The sequence below is a fragment of the Trichoderma virens genome (assembly GCF_000170995.1).
Source record: "Trichoderma virens Gv29-8 chromosome Unknown TRIVIscaffold_81, whole genome shotgun sequence".
Classification (NCBI taxonomy): Eukaryota; Fungi; Ascomycota; class Sordariomycetes; order Hypocreales; family Hypocreaceae; genus Trichoderma; species Trichoderma virens.
In genome coordinates this window covers 102895-124863 of record NW_014013668.1, presented here as the reverse complement: position 1 = coordinate 124863, position 21969 = coordinate 102895, and the positions used below count along the sequence as shown (strand labels likewise).

At 52.2% G+C, this 21969-nt stretch overlaps 7 protein-coding genes across 7 annotated transcripts; 5 read left to right on the top strand and 2 right to left on the bottom strand.

Moving 5' to 3' along the window:
• Position 1: 1 nt before the first annotated feature.
• TRIVIDRAFT_155528 (uncharacterized protein) lies at positions 2–985 on the bottom strand (the record flags this gene model as incomplete). The annotated part of the gene is made up of 2 exons (XM_014098725.1): positions 2–803; positions 840–985. Coding segments are annotated over 2 exons (948 nt in total), but the record flags the coding sequence as incomplete, so codon positions are not given.
• Positions 986–3011: 2026 nt separating this feature from the next.
• Positions 3012–5369, top strand: TRIVIDRAFT_209738 (uncharacterized protein; the record flags this gene model as incomplete). The annotated part of the gene is made up of 1 exon (XM_014098724.1): positions 3012–5369. One exon carries the CDS (start codon positions 3012–3014, stop codon positions 5265–5267), a length of 2256 nt encoding a protein of 751 aa, XP_013954199.1.
• A 305-nt stretch (positions 5370–5674) lies between these two features.
• Positions 5675–8069, bottom strand: TRIVIDRAFT_47789 (uncharacterized protein; the record flags this gene model as incomplete). The annotated part of the gene is made up of 3 exons (XM_014098723.1): positions 5675–7409; positions 7471–7605; positions 7657–8069. 3 exons carry the CDS (start codon positions 8067–8069, stop codon positions 5675–5677), a joined length of 2283 nt encoding a protein of 760 aa, XP_013954198.1.
• A 6157-nt stretch (positions 8070–14226) lies between these two features.
• Positions 14227–17124, top strand: TRIVIDRAFT_11067 (uncharacterized protein; the record flags this gene model as incomplete). Its single annotated transcript, XM_014098681.2, has 6 exons — positions 14227–14433; positions 14494–15509; positions 15567–15854; positions 15918–16430; positions 16492–16571; positions 16637–17124. The coding sequence occupies 6 exons, from the start codon at positions 14227–14229 to the stop codon at positions 17122–17124; spliced, it is 2592 nt and encodes an 863-aa protein (XP_013954156.1).
• Positions 17125–17761: 637 nt separating this feature from the next.
• On the top strand, positions 17762–18710 carry TRIVIDRAFT_68580 (uncharacterized protein; the record flags this gene model as incomplete). Its single annotated transcript, XM_014098722.1, has 2 exons — positions 17762–17831; positions 17899–18710. The coding sequence occupies 2 exons, from the start codon at positions 17762–17764 to the stop codon at positions 18708–18710; spliced, it is 882 nt and encodes a 293-aa protein (XP_013954197.1).
• A 646-nt stretch (positions 18711–19356) lies between these two features.
• TRIVIDRAFT_203086 (uncharacterized protein) lies at positions 19357–19945 on the top strand (the record flags this gene model as incomplete). Its single annotated transcript, XM_014098721.1, has 2 exons — positions 19357–19851; positions 19913–19945. The coding sequence occupies 2 exons, from the start codon at positions 19357–19359 to the stop codon at positions 19943–19945; spliced, it is 528 nt and encodes a 175-aa protein (XP_013954196.1).
• Positions 19946–20829: 884 nt separating this feature from the next.
• Positions 20830–21912, top strand: TRIVIDRAFT_48284 (uncharacterized protein; the record flags this gene model as incomplete). The annotated part of the gene is made up of 4 exons (XM_014098720.1): positions 20830–20894; positions 20954–21073; positions 21135–21500; positions 21576–21912. 4 exons carry the CDS (start codon positions 20830–20832, stop codon positions 21910–21912), a joined length of 888 nt encoding a protein of 295 aa, XP_013954195.1.
• Between the last annotated feature and the right edge of the window lie 57 nt (positions 21913–21969).

Below are 21969 nucleotides of genomic sequence, written 5' to 3'. Positions count from 1 at the left end.
CCTGCTGCTGGACATATAGCTGCACGCGGAGACCCTGGTTCGTCATAGCCGACGGCGCACTTGCATACACAGGCAAAGGCGGCAGAACCTGCAAGGAGCCGGCAAGCTTGAACTGGGCAGGGGATTGCGCGAGCAAGCCAAAAAGAGCATCCGGATCTTCGTCTTGGTCATCAAAGGAATTCCAGGCGAATATGGACTGGTCGTCAGTGCGTTGTATGATTTCCTCTTGAAGGCGTGTAAATGCACGGCGCCCTTCGCCGTACAAAAGGGGCATGTTGACTTGAAACAAACCCATCAAGCAATACGCAGTGTCCTCGAGCCTCGTGGTATTCCTATGGGATGCCCAAGCCATGCGAGCAGACACGCTCAGCTGGAGAGGGTCTATCCTGCCATTCAAGACATTTTCGTCAATGTTGGTGATTTCGCTAATCGCCTCTGCGAATTCAGGCGGGTCATGTTTCTGTCCTAGAAAGCTCCAATCCTTGGCGTAAAAGAGGACAATCTTTGGGGCAATAAGCTCTTGGAGCGTCCATCCTCTTGTGAACCAGCGACTGCGGCGCAGGCTGTCGTGGAACTCACCAGCATCCGCAGCAGCGGCGACTGGTTCGACGTCGGCGAGGTAGGCGTAGCACTCGGCAGACTTTTCGTACCAGAGATACATGGAGTTGATGGCCTCAGACAGCTCGGCGCTGCTGGTCTTGTCGATGCAGCAAGTGTCTACCCAAATGTAGTCGAGCCCTCGACTAACAGCCAGCTGGGCAGCGCCTACGATCTTGACGTAGCCCTTTTTCAAGACGGTGGCCCTCCTCTTCTTGTCCAGCGTCTTGGGGGATGCCAACGTGCTCTGCGAACAGCCGCCAAGGCGCCGCAGCTGCTGAATGGTGATTTCCTCATCGCCCCAGGTGTGCGACAGAATGGCATAAGGCGGGACGCGATCGTCGGTGATGTCGACGAGCCCCAGCGTTCTGGCATCTAGCAGACGCATGGTCGCAGTGCCATCGATGCCTACAGTGTAACAGGAGTCGTACGAGCACGAAGCATGTAGGACGAATATGCAGAGAGCCGCGAGCAAACGGATAACCAGCCCATTTTCAACTGCAGCCTCACTTGATTGCCATGCCGTCCTCTCACACGCAGCTGGGAGGAACCGCAAACCCTCAGACTAGCGGTATCTCGTGCGGCTGTGCGGCTGAGGCCTGTGGCAATGACGAGCACCCAGTTGCTGGATGCGCCAATGAGGCATGTTGCGTGGTGAAGCTTATGTTGCTTGCATGACCTTGTTGGTGTGGCGCTAGACGAGGAGGATGGAATCGAGGCAGATTGAGTTCAAATGTTGCAAGCATGTTCGATTGACAGAGACAGGGGCTAAGCCTGGCCTGGCGATGGCGTCGCATAGAGCCGAGCCTAGACCCGCTAGCTGTAGCGCTAACTGCGAGCGCTATTGGGGCGCTGAAGCGCTATAGAGATGGACCCTGGCTAGCACCTAATCGATAACGCCAGGCGCTCTGGATTCCATTTGTAGGGCTCAACTCAACTCCAACAATGGCCTGTGCTCTTGCTTTTGGTTCCCCGCATTTTGTCCCTTGCTCATAGAGGGTACATATTCTTCTCTGCAGAGTATTACCTGGGCCATGAAGTCTCCAAAAACCTTGGATATACAGTGGCTATTTATCCACTGATGGCTCATTTATCGACTCTAATATGGATAATATCATGGCCACTGAAATGTGAAAGGCGACCTCTCTATTGGTAACAAATTTTAGGGAACATTCGTCATCCCAGCAAATATTCCCAGCTGTATCTTGACGTCTTGAGGAAGCACTGAGACCATCTGCTTCGTCAGTGCCGTGCGGATTTCTTCACGCTTTTCCTCCGCCTAGTTTCTGCTCGTGGCTGTCTTGATGAGATCTCTGACCGTCTCCATGGCATAATAGAAACCTTATCACCATTACTTAGATAGATGCACGGTTCCTGGAGTATTTGCTGTTATCGCTACTTTCTGCTACTATCGCTATTTTCTGCTACCATCGCTATTTTCTGCTACTCTCGCTATAGGTACTTTCTGCTATTATCGCTTTTTGCCTGATGCTATCGCTATTTTCTACTCCTATCCATATATTCCTCTGATACCCGCCATCATTACGAACAGCTGACGTGGGGTGCCGAATAGTCACTCCCGACTCTGATCTCATGTCATAACCATCCATATCGAGCATCCCTACCTTGGGAAGGCTAAAGCTATCCTTCATGCCACCTTCGACACCACCATCTGAGACGAGGGGAGCCCGTTTCCCCCACGTCGACCTCGCCTTCGCTTAAAAAAAAAAAAAAACATGCGCCGAGTAATTTCCAGCCCCCACCGAAACTCACGCGCGCTTGTATGAGATGTTGGGCGAGGCTACGGGGGGAAATTGGAAAAAGAGCGGGCAGCGCGCGTTTGAGGGCATCAAAGCAAATAGCGGATAGGACGGCAAACAAACGAAAGGCTACTGTACTCCCGTTTCTCCTGCCTTGTTGGTGATTGCACTTTTTAGTGTCGCCCAGGCTATTTTCAGACATTGAAACGCCTAAGATCGCTGCCGCTTGCCGTCATGGAAAGCCTCGTTTGTGAGATTCAGGCGGCAGTTGGAGGCTCCCGACTGGATGCCTTGCGGGCCCTCCCTGGCGCTTCGAGCACAGGAGGATTCGGTGGGTGACATTTCGCCATCGAAAGCAGCCTAGTTTGCATGCAAGGAGGTATTGAAGGATCAGGACCTCGCCGCCCCGCTTCAGGATTTACACGCGCTGCGACACTCGTTTGTGTTTGGGGGTGAGATGCGAGATGCAGACGGGTATATAGTTGCGGCGCATCTTCAGGCAGGTGGTTTGCCCCTTGCATGTAGAGAGATGAGATGCCCAGACAATTCAATTCAATTGGGCTTCAGTGACGGAAAATCGCAGCGATTGGCGCCTACTACGTTCAATGCTCTTGACGAGCCGATAGCCACAGCACCGGCAGCAACACCACCACAATGGCGAGATTCGCGAAAATCTACCGACCCGTGAGCGCCACCAAGCCTCAAAGCCGATTCGCAGAAGTCGAACTCGAGCAGGACTCGAGCTCGAATGCCTCTACAAAGCCACTGACATGGCCCGGGCCCTGGGGTCGGATAGGAGGCCTGGCAGGCACAGCCATCCTACTCGGCACGGTTCTGCAGCTCGGGACGTTTGGCTTCCTCGTCTTCCTCTGGACCGCACGCGGTTCCGATCCCAGCGGAGCAAAAGCACCGTCGGTTTGGCGAGACATCTTCCTCAAGGGCGCCGGCACCCGGGTGGTGACCGTTTGCGCCCTCATCATCCGCTCCATCGTCGGGCTCCAGGCGACGGTCTGTACCGGCCTGGCAGCCGCGTTGGTCCTCGAGGCCCGGAACGTGGTGGACATGAGCAACGCGGCTACGTTCTCGGTTCTGCGTGCTGTCAACGGTGGACCGATTTCCTTCGTCACGCCGCTCGCTCGAACGCCGGCCAAGTTGTTCACGTCTTTCCCGGCGGTGTTGATCCTCGTGATCTGGCTGGGGTCCATGGCCATTTCCTTCTCATCGACCATCCTTCTGTCCGACTTTCGCAATGTCCAACTCCTCCTCTCCTCCTCCACTTCTCTTGTTCCAGCGCTCGAGGCCTCTGCAGAGCTCGTCGGTCCATTCGGTTTATCTACTCCGGGGCCCGACCCGGGGATCTGGCAGCAGTCCCTACAGACGTATCCCACCTTTGGAGAGGCCACCATGGAACCACCGACTGTTCGGGATGGTTTCGCCGACACGGGGCTCATTAAGCGGTCGTTGATACCTCTTCAGGCTCAGAGCCGCAAGAATCTCCGTTCATATCAGGGTGTTTCGGCCGTCTACACCTCTCGCGCTGCTTGTACGCGTCCTACGATTTCTGGAAGTATCACTGGCATCGCACCCATTACGGCCATATCCCATCAGATGGAGGATGCGAATCTATCTGGCAGCATCACTTGGGAATCACAAAACGACATCCCCTTCTTAAATGGCCTGTCTTGTGGGCCTACGGGGTCAAAGTGCAAGTCCCTTCCCATCAGCTGCGGCGTGCCATATGCCTATATCGATTCCGACCAGGCCATCCTGCCGCGCAACCCAACTTCATTATGCAACATCCGCAGCTACAGGTACAATTTCCTTCCCAATGAGCCCGTCCCAGCTTTGTTCTTGGTGTTTAATACCGACGTGAACACCGACTTTTGGGCCAATGCGTCTCTAGCGGCTATTCAACGAAACGAAAGCGGCATTCATCTCCCGGCGCAGACTAACTCGCATGAATGGGCCGTTATGAAATTTGGAGACCACTTTACTCTCAATGCCTCACTGTGTCTCATCAACTCAACGCTGACGATGGAGGACGTCTCTCTCAGCACCACAGAGGATCCCCTGGAGCCGGAGATTCAGTACAATGCTTCCAACAAGACCTGGTCTACCGATGCCATTGTCAACATGGTGGATACAACGGCCAACGCATCGTACGTCTCTCGCGGCATCATGTCCCTTGATTCGTGGACCGATGTCTCGTCGGACGAGCTCAACGAGATGTACGCCCAGTCGCCCAACTACAACCCCGACTTGGCCAGCAGCACCGAAGTCACGAGGCGCTTCCTCCAGGCCGTAATCGACGGCATCAACACCAACGATTTCTATCAGCAAGGGGGAATCAACTTCTCCGTCTACATCTGCGGCGTCTGCTCCCCGCTCGGGGGCTCCCAGATCTCGAGCTCCACTTGGCAGACGCACCCGTACATCAGCCTCGTCTTTCACGCCGTTGCCAACAGAACAGCAAGTATCGCGCAGGCCATGCAGGCGACCTTCTTCTGGCTCTACCAGGCGCAGTATTCAAACGCCATCCCCGGCTTCGACATGGGCAACGACAGCACCATGACCTGGTCGGCTGAGGCGCTGGTGCCCGTGGGCCGCAACGGTCTCATCGTAGTAGGCGTGCTGGTGCTGGTCAACTTGATCTGTGTGTTTGCGGTGACGGGCCTGTTCCTGTGGCGGACGCACTGGTCGCTGTATGGGAACGTGTGGCATGCCGTCGCGCAGTTGGTGGCTGGGTCGGAGATTCGGCCGATACTGGAGGATGCGACGGCGGCGACGGACGAGGAGATTGGCGACAAGTTGAAGAGCGAGGGCATCAAGAGGATCAAGGTTGGGTTGTGGGATCAAGGGGGCGGGAGGTTGGCGGTGGCCAGTGGCTCCGACCACGCTGGAGGTGCATAGTATTCGGCCAGCTATAATAATCTCTCTATATCTTCATATTTTCATATCTTTATAGCATTCTAACGAGTAATAATGAAAATGAGCATTTCCTTTTGGTTGGGTACAGTTATTGAATAGACGAGGTCACACTCTGCACTTCTGGGTATTCGCACTAAGCTAGTTTAAAAATACGCTTGTTAAATCTATTCATGATCGTTTCCTATTCGTCTAGTCAGTCCCTTGTCATTGCGCCATCCTGCCCGCTCCATTCGCCTTGCCTTTTTTTTTCTCCAAAACCAATTTTGATCAATAAAACCTCCAGGATTCCCTCTCTATAATATGTGCATGTGGTCAATAGACTAAATCCCACAGATTTCTCTTGTCTCTTCCCTCCCCCCCCCCCCCCCCCTTTTTTTTTTTTTTTCTCTTCATCCCATCCAGGTACTCCCAAATCCTGGCGCAGTCCAGCTGCCTCCATTCGTAGCCCACATGTTCATGTCCATGCCCATGTTATAATCAAATCCATCATCCAGCCCGAGTCCTGCAAAAGTACCGTCATACTCATTATTCAGATCCGACTGTCCATACTCGGACCGCGGTGCAGACAGATTGGGAGTTCCGCTCTTGCTGGGATTGGCGTGGACCTCTGGAGGGAGAGTCTGCTGATCTAGGCCTGGCGCAAAGGCCGTTTCCGACATCCACGGAGCAGTCATGACGGGATGAGTAAAAGACGAGACGGTGTTGTTGACGGCATTTGAGGGAGGGTTGAAGGGCTGCAGACCGGTCGTGGTGGGGGCACCGAGCACATCCGATGCGTCTGTGATTTGGATATTTTGAGGCATTGTCTGCTGCGACAAGTCGGCGGACACGATTCCTTCTCCCGTTACGGCCCTTGCGTCTCGGTTGACTAGCCTCTCCAAATCTGCTACGATACAGTCCACCGCGGGCCCTACACAGCAGTCCTTTATGGTTTGCAGACACAGTTGGGCCTGCTCCATGACGGTGTCTGCCGCGACGCCGAAACGGCTGAAGATGCCAAACTGGAAAAGATGCATGAGCATCCGCGCGCACTGATAAGCGCACATGGCAAGGTCAATATCTGCCACTGGCTTCGCATCAAGCTTCTGGATGAGCGAAAAGATGAGAGTCAGCGCCAGGGAGTGATCCACACACTGCCTGTGACAGTGCTCAAGGAAGCCTTGGTCAAACATGTCGAGCATGGACTGCGGCAGCCCACCGCTGATGTCGACCAGGGCGAGGCGGTAGAGATCGCAGTAGCACTGGCGCCACCAGATGTGGATCATGACAAAGACACAGAGTCGCGGGGAGTAGGCGCGGAGACGGAGCGAGTTCTCGGAGAACTGGAATGAGGTTGGCAGGTTGGTGGCAAAGTCGTTGAGCTCCTTGTCCAGCGCAAAGATGCGACCTTGCAGCTCGGCGGCTTCCATGCCACGGTCGTACTGGGCCACCTTTGTGAATTCGATAATCTTCTGGCGGATGTGGAGGATGCGTGCATGAAGAGCCAAAGTCCCGACGTCTTCGGCGAGTGGTGGCCGGGGCTGATGTGTATCCGGCACGAGCTTCTCTGTATGCTGCGGCAGGTCGAACTCAAAGTTGCGCTCGTTGCATGGCAGATAGACGTGGATCTGGTCGGCCCTCCAGAGGACAAAGTCGGGATATCCGCCGCAGATGCTGGTGTCGATGCAGTACATGGCCCACATGAGGCGTCGGCGAGACTCCTGGGCCAGGAAGCGAAGATGCGGCGCCTCATAGTTGAGACGCAGAGCAGTGGCGTAGCGAGAGGCAAAGCTATGGAGGACAAAGGCGCTGGAGAATTTGTTGCAGAGGATGCGATGCTTGATGACGAAGACGAGCGCCTGGATCTTGACAATGGACGGACGGCTGTAGTCGGCAAGCAGAAGGGCCTCGGCCTCGTTGATGCAGCGGTTTCCGTACTCGCGCATGCCGGGCCCCATGTTGGTCAAGCATGACGTGATGCCGACAATGGCCAGAAGAAGCGGTCTCTCGACCTTGCCGGTGTGATATTGCTCCATCAGAGAGGCGCGATGTAGGAAGGTGAACATGGCCATGTGGTGAACGTGGCGGAAGAAGAGGTCAAATGCACGGCTGACAATGGAGTTGAAGCTTTCATCTATATGAGGACTGAAGAAAGAACCTCAAAAGTTAGCACAAACACCTACCAATCTCGCCAGCTGCAGCTTACCCTTCATGGTTATCTCCCCCGGGACTCGCAGAACTGGCTGCTTCAGTCAACGCCGGGCTATCGTTGCGTCCTTCGTCGTGATCTCGGTTCTCTCTGTGGCTGCGGTTCTCCCTAGCACCGTCTCGATCTGACTCTCTGTCCGGGCTATTGGGGCTCTTGGAATCTCCAATGCCGGCTCCAGCTGACGAGGGCTTGGCACGTTTGTTTGGCCGGTAGACACATTCGATGCCCTGGACTCGACATCGTTCGCACGAGGGGAGATGGCCGGAGCACCGCGCCTTGCGGCTGTGGCAGCTCAGACAAGCTTGCTTGACCCGACGGCGCGGCAACGACAGGGACCAGGCGTCGACATCGGCATCATCGTAGGAGCAGGGGAAGCCGAGGCGCTGGCAATTGCCGCAGCAGGGGCGCGCGCCGTTGCAGCGCACCTTGCGGAATCGGCACACGGCACAGGTCGTCGACGACTTCTTGGGCCGGCGGTCGAGCGACAGGCCGGAGCCGTCGGCGGGATGAGCGAGGCTCGGCTGGGCTTCCGGGAGCGACGATCCGGCGAGGCCATACGGCGGCACGTCGGCCCCGGCGGGCGGGTCGAGGTCCATTGCGGCGACGGAGCCGGAGAAGGGCGAGGACGAGATGGACGGCGAAAAGCAGAGCGAGGGGGGCGATTGGGTATCGGAGCCGTCGTAATGCGTGGCGAAGAGGTAAGGAGGAGGAAATAAGTTTGAGGCGGAGGCTTCGAGCCGCGAGCGGAAAAACTGGGGGTGACTCGGTGAAGAGCGATAGGCCAAGGGGCTAGAGATGGACAAGGCCGGGGCCAGCGGAGGATACAAGTCAAAGGAGGAGCCGATCTGGGGACGCGGGAGCGATTGATTAGATGAGATGAGCCAAGTTGCCAAGATGAGGATGAAGATGCAGAAAGGGCAAGATAGGCAGAAAGATGGAGTCGTGCTTTGGAAGGTGAGTGACAAGTGAGAAGTGAGGTGAGGCTCGTACCGGCCGAGGAACTTTTTGCGCGGCGGTTACTTGTGGGTACACGTAGGTACCCGCGTCGTGGCCTGTGCCCTCCATTGTGCCTGCAGCGCACTGCAATTGGAGCGCATTCGACACAGGAGATACCTGGCAGGGACAAGAAGCAACAAGATGCACGTCTTTGCAGGCTGTGCCGACGGCCCGAGCTGAGGCGACGCCGATGGTCCGATGGCCAGCTTTTTGCAGCTGATTTGCGTGTAACTGTTACTGTTACTGCAGAGCTCTAGTTGCTGTTACTTGATTATTCGTTGTTATATACGGAGTAATAGTTAATTGGATTGAATAACAACGATCAAGAGTCGTATGCAATATGGGTCAATGTCGCGGGTTTTTCCCTGTTGGCTCATGGGGTCATGCATGGGCATCTGAGACCTTTTAAAACCATCCCATGCCGCGTTGACGCCATCACAAGCTGCAGACACTTTGATGCGCCCTTACGTGGTGCTTATACAATTCAGGACATCAAAGCATTTCGTACGAGCCTCATGCCACGCGAGTCTCAGTCAAAACTGTCTAGGATGCAAAAAGTAGAATCCGTCCCCAGAAAGTGACGATTCCGTGCTCAGCCTTTCCCCGGCATTCGGAATCGACAGCGCCTACACGGCATTGGCCAGCAAGCTGTCTGTTCGGCTACGGGGCAGCGCTTGGACCTCGCGAGAAAATCAAATACATGGGGGAGGAGACAAAAAAACCTGGAATTGGGCGTACAGTAAGGGGCAGAGAGAAAAAACGAGAGAAAAAACTCCATAAAAATTTGAACGATTCAGGGAGAATAAGCTGCAAGTCGGGAGCTACTTCCGAGACCCACCCAAAACGGCTATATGGAAAATCCTCCCAGCAAAGCAGAGCAGCCTTACTGGATCCCCAGCCTTATCGCGGTGGATCGTTTTGGTTTCTTTGCTTTTTTCTCATCGCTTAAGTTGGCTTAAGTTGGCTTAAGTAACGCCACTTGGTGGCAATCCTGTGCATTTCCATCAATCAAGGCGCTGGATTCCGTCGTTATTCCCGCTGCAAGACCCAGCCCGCAGCGCGCTCTTTGCGGGAAATCCACGGGAGTGTCGGCAGCTTTGGCCTCGCTGGCTTGTGACAAAAGCCTCAGTCGCGGCGTGGAAAACAATCCGCCCTACGTCATTATCGGCGACGTCTAACCGCTGGCCTTGGGGAAACAGACGTCGTTTGATGCAGGCTGTCGGGCTGGCGGGCGGGTTTGCGTAGGCTACTATACTGGATGTAGCTTGAGCAGACGGAGTTGTCGCCGTTCTAGAAGCTGTGCACGACTCAGGAGTGATGATGCCATCTACAAGTATCATTCGGTGTGTAGCGGTAGGCAATCTACCTCATCATATGCATCTGCGATTCTGTGAGGCAATGTTTATAGACACTGATACCATCAATCACTTCTTCCTTAGCAAGCCTTGCCGGCCATTCATTCGCTTCAGCGCTGACCATCCCACCGCATGGCCGTGTGCGCGTCGCCCGTCCCGGCTCCTCCGGCATCTCTATCCCCAAATCTCCGGCCCGGTCCCACTCAGGATCCCCGAGTCAAGTCCGGTACGCCAGATTTGCACTCCGTCTCCGTTCGCTTTGATATCATCTTTTCCCCCGTATTGTCGGGCTGTGTAACGCGAGTCCAAACGCGAGTCCAAACCCGATTCTGACACCGGCAGCTGTGAGAGAGACGTCATAGGACGGCCCTGTTTGCCGTGTTATCGTCTTATGTCGACCTGTTTCCCACAAACTGAGGCTAGCTTCTGTTGCTGGCATAAGGCACTAGATAAGAAAAGGGAGATCTGTGATGGGAACTATTGTACTTGGCTCCCAGCTTGGCCAAAGCCGTGATTATCCAAGATGGATCTCTGGAATTTCGGCACCGTGACCGTTAGATCCAGGCGACTCATGCAACGCAGATCTGCCTTGCTGCTAGAACCTTAATTGTGAGCCACGTAGTCTTCTTTCCCCTACTCTATCTCATCGTCTTTGGTGTCATATCAAAGTGGCAAATTTGCTCGGGCAACAGTTGTATGCCCCGAACAACAGCCACAGTCCAAGTCTGACGACGTTTGGCATTGCTTTGCGACACTACTTTGCATGTAGTTAGGCCAGGAGACATTGTGCCAACAATAACCGATTCCTTACTACGGCCAGATGCTACCAACTACCGAGTAATGCCAAGGAAGGTTCCTGCATACAATGTGTCTGCCTCGGTGGTGCAGATGATCAGGTGCCTTAACTAGTTAGAGTGCTGCTCCAGATATCGATACGAGTCCTGCCTATAATGTGTGTGGCTGTCCTGATTGTGGCTTTTAACAAAAGCAGACTATAGCCGCTCTTGGATTCTCCAATCTTATCACATTACATATAGTTTTCTTGCCAAGTTTCCATTCTTAGTTTCTTGATTTTGTCCACCGATGTTGCTGTCGATGTTGACCAGAAGTTGAGCATACTCATTACAATGAACAGCACATAGCAAACAATGTCGCAATTATCTCGAGAGAAGAAACTGCTATCAAGTATCACCATGAAGTAGCTCATGAGCTCATTATTCTATTGATTCATTAACTTATATATATAGGGTATTCCTTCGTGACTAATGGATCAGTCATATCAGAGGAGGACCGATTTCGTATCCCCAACTGACATCTCGTCACATCAAAGCTTACGGCCCGATCAAGAGATTATTCCAGAAATGGCAGTGAGCGTAATACGTCCATGCCATCGAGAACGATCTATCCTTTGATGTCTACATTTGTTGTCTTTTAGGAGTATAGCCAATTCCTTCGATACCACCTACAATACCAGTATACGAAGTTTCGATACAGGTTAGTACATAGTTGCGTGCGATGGAACCTCTCTGGGCTGATCACAATGTATTACCAATACGAAGTTCACGGATATAGCTTCACATATCAGTCGAAGCATGCAACGGTGACAACTCGGGGACAAAGGGTGAACCTCCCCGTTCAGCTGGTTGTCATACAGAAGAGAGATGCGTCGATATAGGTATGTAACGCAATAGGCCTGCAGCCGATGTTCAATCATTTTGTGTTGTTCGTTTCGCCGTGTCATTTAATTTTGTGACAACAATAGCATCTACACGTCGGGCATATCATCGCAAGATAGTACATAGTACATAATGAGCAATAGCCAAGCCCTCCAAGACAAGTCATTACCCCCTTCCCACGTGCTCTACGAGAAACGTCCGACCAATGAATCTCCCCTATAGAGTAAATCATCACCATTTACGAGTACATCCCAAGACCAAGTAGGCCCGTATGGGAGCAATCTATCCCCATACCAATTCGGCCCTTTCAATATAACAGCCGGGGGCCTGGCCCCGCGCATCAGCTCCCAACCCTTTGCGCTACGAGGGCCATCACCCCAAGCCTAACCTGAAGGCGACAAGATTTCCCGCGATTTTCAGGAACCTGACTGGCCAAGGCAGGCTTCCACACGCTCTGGCAGAGTGACAACGCGGTGCTAGGATTTGCGCTTGACCTCCATAATGCCTGCCGTCTTTCCGTACTCCGGATCTGCCTTGTCAGCTAATCAGATTCCTTCGACACCCGGGCTAGTAGAGGTAGTAATACTGTAGCGCTGGAGGATTCTTCTCCTTGTTGAACGAGCATCAAGATGTACCAAGTCCCTTCCTATTGGTAGGCTTTGTGTTCCCCCCTGCTTGTGGGGGAGGCAAGGCGTCACAAGATACGGAGCACGCCCTCAACCTATTGCCGACGGGTATCCGGACCCCCCTGGCCTTGGAGATGATGCAAAAATGTTAGCGTCGCGGCATTAATACTGGAGCGGCCGATTCCACTGGCAATTTTTTTTCTCATAACTGGGCGAAGATGGCGGGTAAATGCCGCGACTCCCCGGTCATTAGGGCTGTTTAAGTACAGAGCGCTTTACAATTGAGCCTCAATCGGTTGATAGATAATATAGAAGAGCTCGAGGATGGGGTGACTTTGCGAGATGATCGCGTGTTTCTTGCTTCAAGAGCATATTCATGTGCAGTACTTTTATACTAAAGTCCTCCTAGATGTACCATGTTTATACGCTTTCAAGGCCGAGATAAGCCACATGTTCAAGCGTGCTCTCCCGCATTCTCAGGCCAAACCTGTCATGTCAAAGTCCCGACTTCTCGGGTATGACTGAATGCGGGGAGATGCGGAGCCGAAATGCGCGAGTGGCTGTTGTGCGGCCTACTCTCTCCGCACCGACAAGGTCAGTCGATTGTGGGGGAAGAGGGTAAAAGAGCCGAGTATGCTTGCTTCTCCCGTTTCACCTAATCACGACGACTTGTCCGTCTTGGACCATAAACGCCGAGCCCTGCGCATATCTTGATTACCCGTACTCGTTTAACTTTCTCGCTCCCTTGAAGCTTTCGGTAAATAAGGAGAAGGAAGAAGAAGCTTCTTAACTATATACGTGTGCTCAGATGACGCAGCATGATTATTGCGCGCTGCATAGCGTCTCACCAAGGGCGTGAAACATCCCCAGCAATTTAAAATGATGGCCTCTGCCATATGGTTACAGCACATTTAAGCCCTAGGGCAGATAGATCGAGCCACCAACCTTGTCTTCCAGAAATGCCAGGCCCACCATCCCGAGCCGGGGGGTTTCCTGATTAGGCAATTGGATAACTTCGTGGCTGAGTGGCGTGCAGCCGTTCAACTTTTCTTCTTTAAACAACGAGACAGAGGAGCGCTAAATAGGGAAGAAATAGCGAGATGGAGGCTATAGGCAACTAGCCACAAGCTTACTTATGTTTTCTAATTCAGACTTGAGGGGGCCCCGTAATACTTGGCAAGTGTTGACATAATACTTGGCAAGTTTTGACAAGGCTCATGTTCCGTCCAGCCAGCATGTGAGAGCTAAACCCCACGTCTCTCTGTCACTACGACGCGTGACCTCGGGAAATAGATGAGCTTGGCTAGGATTGGAATACCCCCTACCGGTACCTTCATGGAACTTTGATGTGTTGGAATGAAGAAAGCAAAAGTGTCTTGTAAAGGATCAAACAAAACAAGAGCGAAACAGATGTCATGGCTCGTTGCCTTCCATCAACACCAACACCATCTTTCGGTCGACGCCATTGATGGAAATGCATCTCGCCGCCCTGATGGTATCTCGCCATGCAGAGGCTTGCGAATTACTTGACAATTTTGACGTCTTGCACAGTTCGGTCCGATGCTAAATGCCTTGGACCATGCCACGTCCCCCGGTCTAGGCAAGGAAGCAAACATGAGATTGATCGGAATCATCGGCGAAGTGGAGATTGCCCAAGCACACACACATCCGGCTTACTCGTAAAAGATCGAGCCTTGCCGTGAGCAGGTTTACTTTGTGTGCGCAAGTTAAAAAAAACCCTGGGAGGTTTTACCCTTTGCTAGAGTGGTATAGACAACCCTCGCGGCTCGAAAGTGGCCGGGCCCGGTCCCATTCCACGATGGCAAATACCGCCGAGAGAGGGCAGCAACGCAGGTTCAATTACCGCCGGGGTTGGACCTAGATCGGAGCGAGATTCCGCTGGAGGGGGGTTGCAAACCAGGGGGGCCATCGGGAAAGAGAAAGAATATCGTCGAGTGACGCAATGGCATTTTCATCTTCGTCGTTGGCAGAAACAAGTATAAGGAGGCTGCTCGCCCTCGCTTCTCTTGGCGATATCTCTCCAGGTGTGGTCAAGCACAGCGGTCTTTTCCTTAGTATCTCATCGCTCGAGCTTCAAGGATGCTGGCCTCTCTTGTTAACCTCGTCATCGCCTCGGCGGTTGGCGTTGCGGCTCTGCCAAACAGCGGAAAGCTCAGCAACATCGCCGGACGCGGCCTCTTCGCCCCTATCGCGACCAGCAACCCAGCTGGCATCTCTGGAGGAACCATCGCCACTGCCGCTGATGGAGCTCCCGTGGCCTCGTTCTTTGCTGGACTGAAGCCTCCGGTACGAAAGCAGTTGTCAACCAACCAATTGTAGCCCTAGAAACTCACATTGTCCTTCTAGTTCCCAACCAACACCTGGTGGGCTTCCTATGCCGCAACTCCCGGCAATGGCACCGCTTCGGGTCCTTTCCCGTACGAGTCGCAGCTCGACGGCTTCGGCATCAACTTTGGTGTCAGCAACAGCCGCCAATTTGACGGCACGTCCATCAAGCAGCCCACGCAGAACGACTGGCGTGCTGGTTTTGTCGAGCACTCGGGCAACTTTGCCAACCACAAGGCCACGGCCTTTGACACCCAATCGGTGACGGTGCAGTACTTCCAGGGCGGCGCGTCCTTGACTTCTCCCCTGATCCCTGGATCTCCTTACATCACGCTCCAGTACCAGGCTGCCACGCCTCTGCTGACGTCGCGAAACGGCGGCATCGCATCTTTTAACGGCCAGAACCTTGCCAACGGCCAGAGTGTCACTGCTACCGGCACTTCATTCACCGTCGTCGACACCACCGGAACCACCTACGTGATCTACGCTCTGTCTCAAATCACCCTGACTGCTACTGCCACCAACGGTGCCCAGGGCACAATCCGAGCCAGCGGCACTTACAACGGCGTGCTCCGTATGGTCAGACTCATCCAGGCCAGCCACAAGACTATCCTGGACCAGCACTACTCCGTCTACCCGACCGGAGTTGGCCTGGACTACAGCTTCACCACCACCACCGGCACCCTCATCTTCAACTACGCCACTGTTGGCGATGGCAGCCAGCTGCTGATGTTGACCTGGCCCCACCACCGTGTGTCGCTGCAGAACGCCAACCAGCCCGCGACTTCGACTCTGGGCTACCTCACCACCAAGGGATGGATGTACCCCATCATCGGCAACCAGTGGAACCTGCTGTACCAGCTCAGCAGCATCTCTTGGAACCCTCCTCGTGCCCTCGACTCCTCCTGCAACGCTGCTGTTATCCAGGGTCTCCAGTACGAGATTGGCCAGCTCAACGTCGCCAACGCCCCCGTTCCCAACGAGTTCTACTACTGGGGTGGCACCCTTGCCGCGACGGCCCGTCTTGCCCTCATTGCGTAAGATTCATCTCTCCACCATCGTGATACGATGTACTAACTCTTATGCTCTCACAGTGAGGCTGTTGGCCGTACTGACCTGATCCCCCAAGTCACCAACTACCTCAAGGCCTCTTTCAACAACTGGTTTGCCCCTACTACTGGAGCTTTCCCCGCGTACGAGACCTCCTGGGGTGGTGTTATTAACAAGGCCGGTGCCACCAACGCCGGTGTCGATTTTGGTAACGGTTACTACAACGACCACCACTTCCACTACGGATACTTCCTTACTGTTGCCGCCGTCATTGCCAAGTACGATGCTACCTGGTTGGCCCAGCACAAGGACTTTATCAACTGGTTCGCACGGTATGTCTTATTCTGTTGATGAGCACAGGTATATAGTACAGTTTTCCTAACAAGCAAAAACAGAGACATCATCAACCCATCTCCCCAGGACCCCTACTTCCCCATCACCCGATGCCGTGATTGGTTCGCCGGCCACTCTTGGGCCTCTGGTATCGCCAACGGAGCCGGAAGCCGTGACCAGGAGTCTACTGGTGAGGCCGTCAACGGCTACTACGGTGCTCTCCTCTGGGCTTCCGTCGCTCTGTCTCAGGACTACGTCAACTACGCCAAGCTCCTCGTCGCCACCGAGCAGCAGGGCGCCAAGGTCTACTGGCACCTGTATCCTCAGCAGAGCCAGACCGACCCCACCAACCCCTACCCCGAGCCTGCGGTCCGAAACCTGATTACCATGGGCAATGTTGAGGACTGGCAGTCTGGTGCTTGGCTGTTCTGGGGCGACCAGAAGAGCGAGATTGCCGCCATCCAGATGCTCCCCATTACCCCCATCAACGAGGTCTTGTACGACTCCCAGTGGGTTAACAACGTCTGGTCTTATGCCCAGAACGAGATTCTCGACCCAAGTATTGCTGACGACTGGTATGTTGATGCAACTGCATGGACAATTTGCCATATCTTGCTGACATTCCTACTCTCTTAGGCGATGCGTTTTGATTGCCGCTTACTCCAACGCCAACCCTCAGACTGCTGCTGCTTGGAGCGCCAACCTCACCACCTGGGGTAAGTTCTATTCACCTATATGACAAACGAACCTGGAGATGTCAATACTAACCAACTACGCGTAGGCTCTGGAAACACCTTCACCAACGAGCTCTTCTTCATCGGCACTCGTCCCAACCCCAGCGGCCAGCCCATCTGCGGCCAAAACTTCCCCCAGAACCCCTACGGCAACTTCAAGATCCAGTCTGCCACGACCGGCCAGTGGGTTGTTCCCAACACCGCCGCCTCCAACCTCGTCGCTTCCGGCTCCCAGGCCAACGCCGGCGTCTTCGTCAGCGCCTACACCCCCAACGCCGGCACCCTCAAGCTCACCAGCAACAACCAATACGTCACGGCCGACCAGTCGGGCAACTTTGCCCTGCAGGCTGCTCGTGCCACGGCTTCTAGCTGGGAGGTCTTCACCATTCGCCAGAAGATTGGTGCTGCCTCTGGTGTGTACACTATCAAGGCTGGCAGCAACAAGCTGTGGGTTACCCTGGCTGCTGATGGATCGCTCATCAACAATGGAGCTACTGAGGCTTCCGCCGCTGGCTTCCGCTTTGTTTCGTCATAAGGAATACGAGTATGATATGAACGAGACAAGGAGTTCAATAAGCTCAATTTTATTTTGAACTCTGAAGGAAAGTTAAAAAAAAAAAAAGATTGAATCCTTTGTAGATGGACTATCTATGGTTGTACATAGGATGTATATATGTTGCAATGACCTAAATAAGTTACGATAGGATTGGATAGCAAAAAGAAAGTTATTCACCTTACTGAATTGATACAAGAGCTAAGATGAGTGAGCCGTGCTGACAAGAAGCAAGCAGGTTTGTGTAAATAGCACACCACGTAAATCTACACAACGCAGAATATTCTGCACGACATCGGATAGAGTACAGGGATCCAGCCAATTGCGATAGAAGACCTATATGATGTAAGCACAAACGTTTCAATAGAAGCCTTCCGGAGCAGTTGCGCCGCCTCAACGCAATCAAGTCGTAGTCGATGCATCTCAAAATTGCCACTTACATATGAGAGCTGCCCACATTTACCCCCATGCCAACATCATGACGTCGTTGCAGCGACAGAGCTTCAACAGGCGGTTTTACATAAGCCGCCAGTTTGTATAAATGAATCAGATATAAATGATATACGGAAGATTCACTCAATTGAACTACCATTGAAATTTATGAAATAAACCTAGAATTATGGCTAATACAAATGCTCTCAAGGCGCAATCTCTTTTTGACCTCTCCGGCAAGGTAGCTCTTGTCACCGGTTCGTCTCCTCTGATCGCTTTCTTTCTAAAATTATCACAGAATCACGGCTCTAATACATTTGGTAGGAGGGGGTTCTGGAATCGGGCTCATGACCGCACAAGCTCTGGCTGCCAACGGCGCCAAGGTCTACATCTGCGGCCGAACCAAGGAAAAGCTCGAGAAGGCGGCATCTACCCACGGCGAAGACGCTGCAGGCGAAATCATTCCCATCCAAGCGGATGTCAACTCCAAACAAGGCATCGAAGCTCTTGTCAACGAGCTTAAGGCGCGGGAAAAATGCTTGTGCATTCTTATCAACAATGCCGGCGTTAGTAGCTCGAAGTTTACCACCGCGGAAGCGCATTGTGCTGAGGAGCTGAAGAAGTCACTGTTTGACAGTGATGATGCTACTTTTGACGATTGGATCGATGTTTATCGGACTAATGTCGCAGCCATGTATTTCACTACCGCTGCCTTCTTGCCGCTGCTGCAGAATTCCACAGAAACGCATCCTGGATGGTCATCCACCGTCATTAACATCACTTCCATCTCCGGCCTGATCAAAACAAGCCAGCACCATTTCAGCTACAACGCCTCCAAGGGCGCAGCGGAACACTTGACACGCATGATGGCAGCGGAAATTGCTGCTGCGGGACTCAAGATCCGCGTCAACAGCATTGCGCCAGGCGTTTTCCCCAGCGAGATGACTACGGGCGAAAGTAATGAGGATCAAAAGAGTCAGTTGGACAAGAGCAGGTTTGAGGACATGATTCCTGGGAGTCGTCCGGGAAAGGATGAGGATATGGCACAGGCGGTGCTGTTTCTTGCTGGGAATCAGTTTGTTAATGGACAGAGGGTCGTCGTTGACGGAGGACACACACTCGCTGACGGGTTGTAACCAGAGGTCTAAGTCAAATCAACTAATAGTGTGCGATGCAATCAATCCAATTCAAATGTTACCTTACAGAGCCCCAGCACAGCTCCGTCTACGACTATTCTGAAACCACAGAACAATAGAAAAAAGTGCTAGAAAGAAGAGCTGAAGCAGCTGGTTACAAATCCATGCAAGCAAATTTTTGGAAATCGAAGAATAATGCCAAATATCGTCGACAGCTTTATCCAACTGGCGGGGTCCGTTCTCAGCTTACTCCAATCCTACAGGGATACTGAATGCTCACATGTATCAACGCCATGCTTTTTTCAAACTTCCGCTTAGTAAGAGCTCATTCTAAATACACGAGAGAAAGGTTACCACATGTCCGGAGTTAACGAATCGATTGTCGCTCCGTAATTCCTTGTCATAAGAGGAGTTTGCTCCAAAGTCATTGGTATGTTCTTCGATTGGTAATTCATCTGTTGATTCTAATTCCGGGCTCCCAGTAACAGGAGAAAAACGAGAAAAGGAGAAGAAACAAAAAATGCTGAGTGCCATATTCCAACTATAAAAGTGGTCAAGGTAGTATACAAGATGGACATGAAGTTGGACATACAAACCACACACTCCTGAACTCTCTCACGAATAACATTGCCTATAGTATTCCAAAATGAGAATCGGCAATTATATTACCTACGTGCTCGCCTCTGCTGGAGCAATCGCAGGCCAACAACTTGGTCTCCCATCCCTGAATTATCTTGGCTTTATGAACATAACCCTTGGATCATTCTTGACTGTTGGAGACGTCGGACTGGGCCAGCAAGTAACAATCCCGATAACTGGGGGCACCGTGCGTGGAGCAAGAGTCACTGGAACAATCTCATCGTTTGGAGGTGACTACGGGTATTTTGATGCCAAGGGCATATATCACCCGGATGCACGCCTAAACATACAAACCGACGACGGCGCTCTGATTTACGTGCAGCTAGCCGGGTCAGAGCTGGCAACCAACGAAGGTCAACCAGACAATCGAGGCATACTGAGGGTCAAGTATGAATCAGGCCATACTAATTACACATGGCTCAATAGTGTCGCTGCTACAGCCATGTATGAGATACTTGGTGTTATAGGTCACAGTACATATCTGCTTGTTGATGCTTGGGAGGTATTTCCATCGATATTGATTCCTTCAATGATGAGGCTAAGATTTCTAATCGGTCATATAGACAAAACCTCCTCAGAAAAAGGTATCTGTCTAATTACTGAGGCAAGAGAACTCATTTTGAGGCTAATGACACTTCCCAATGATCGTATCAAATGCATGGATTCGGGGTAGATTCGTTATCAAGGTGTAAGGGTAGGTTTCTCTTCGCGAGTTTTAATGGTCAACCGTACGTTCCTTTGCTATGGCAGACTTGGGGAAATGGTGGCAGATTTATCAGTAGAATAGTTGGCTTAGTTGCACATAAAGCATTAGAGGGACATGCCGTTGTTTTCTTTGAATCGTTCTTTCTAACACACCATGCCCAACTATTTTCCCATGGTGACGACCAAGAGACTCACTGTGACCTGGAGGCGCGAAACTTGCACAGGAAGGCCTTCACATTAAAAAACAGTGGCGTTGGATACAAGACACTAGTCTAGTTCTTCCGGCAAATACATGTGTCAAGTAAAAAAAAATAAACTTCATATTAGCGCCGTGATCAACGGAGCCGCAATAAAGCCCTTTGACTCAGTGAAACAAGGCTGAAATCTTACAGAAGTAGGGAATTCTCCATTAAACCGTGTAAAACCTTCATGTGCCAGTGGGGCGATAGCAATTGAAATCATCATTGATATTCGGGATTCGCCAAGATTGATGTCATGTGAAAATCATCATGTCCGACCATAGTGAGTGACATCACGAAAACGCAACCCTGTCAGCTTCCAAACACGATAAATCAGGATAAAATAAAATGGAAATAAAAATCGTAAAATAGATATAAATAAGTCTTTTAAAATTGAAATAATGATTGGTACCACTGCCCGCATCTCTCTCAGACACTTTATTCCTAAACGCCAATTGCACGTCGCTTGTCTTACACGCATCTACCCTATTACACCAACTACTAGTTCAGCAAGCTCAAGAACCAAGCTTCACAGCATGTCTCGCACTGAATCAGGCAGCTTCAAGCCCGTCGAAGAGGCTCAAAGGCAGGATCTTCCAGGGTAAGCCAATCGAGTCGCGCGATGCAGCGAAACTTGTCACTAACGTTTGATTCCCATAGTTTGGAGAAGGACATGAAGCCATCGAGTGAACCAACAGCTCTCGAGGGAAAACATAAACACCACGAATATCTAGCAGCCGGAAAACTCAAGGGCAACAAAGCGCTAATTACCGGCGGAGAGTAAGCGCTCGTATAATCTCTAATTGCAATATTCCGGAACGCCACCTGACTTGTTTCCTAGTTCCGGCATCGGTCGTTCCATCGCGGTGCTCTTCGCCCGCGAAGGCTCAGACGTAACCATCGTCTACCTCCTCGAAGAAGAGGAAGACGCCCAAGAAACCAAGAAAATGGTCGAAAACGAAGGAAAGCAATGCCTCCTCATCCCAGGCAACCTGATGGATAACGAAACGTGTCGCAAGGCCGTCGAGCAGCACATGCAAAAGTTTGGCGCCCTCCACGTCCTCGTCAACAACGCTTCGAAGCAGGTCATGTGCGACGACATTAGTAAAATCGACCTTGATCTAGTGGAAAGCACTTTTAGGAGCAATATTTTGCAAATGTTTGCTGTTACAAAGTATGCTGTGCCGCATATGGAGAAAGGTGGTTCGTGAGTATTCCCGCTCCCTTTTTGCTACATGTAGATAGGTATCTTCATCTATATTAACGTAAATGTGACTGGTAGCATCATCAACACAACTTCAACCGTTGGATTCCGAGGCACAGCTTCAATGGTTGATTACGCATCTACAAAGGGTGCAATTACTTCGTTTACACAGTCTCTAGCAAAGCAGCTCATGCCAAAGGGCATCCGTGTCAACGCCGTTGCACCTGGCCCTGTCCATACGCCTCTGCAGCCATCCTCACGCCCTGCTGAGCAAATGGAGGGTTTTGGGGCAAAATCTGGCATTGGAAGACCTGGCCAGCCGAGCGAAATCGCCCCTAGCTTCATCTTTCTCGCTTCTAAGGATGCCGAGCTGTATTACGGGCAGGTTCTGCACGCATATCCGCTTGGTGATTAAGTGCATTTCACGGATTAGAGCGAATGGTGAGGTATGAGGGTGGGAGAAGTAGCAGAT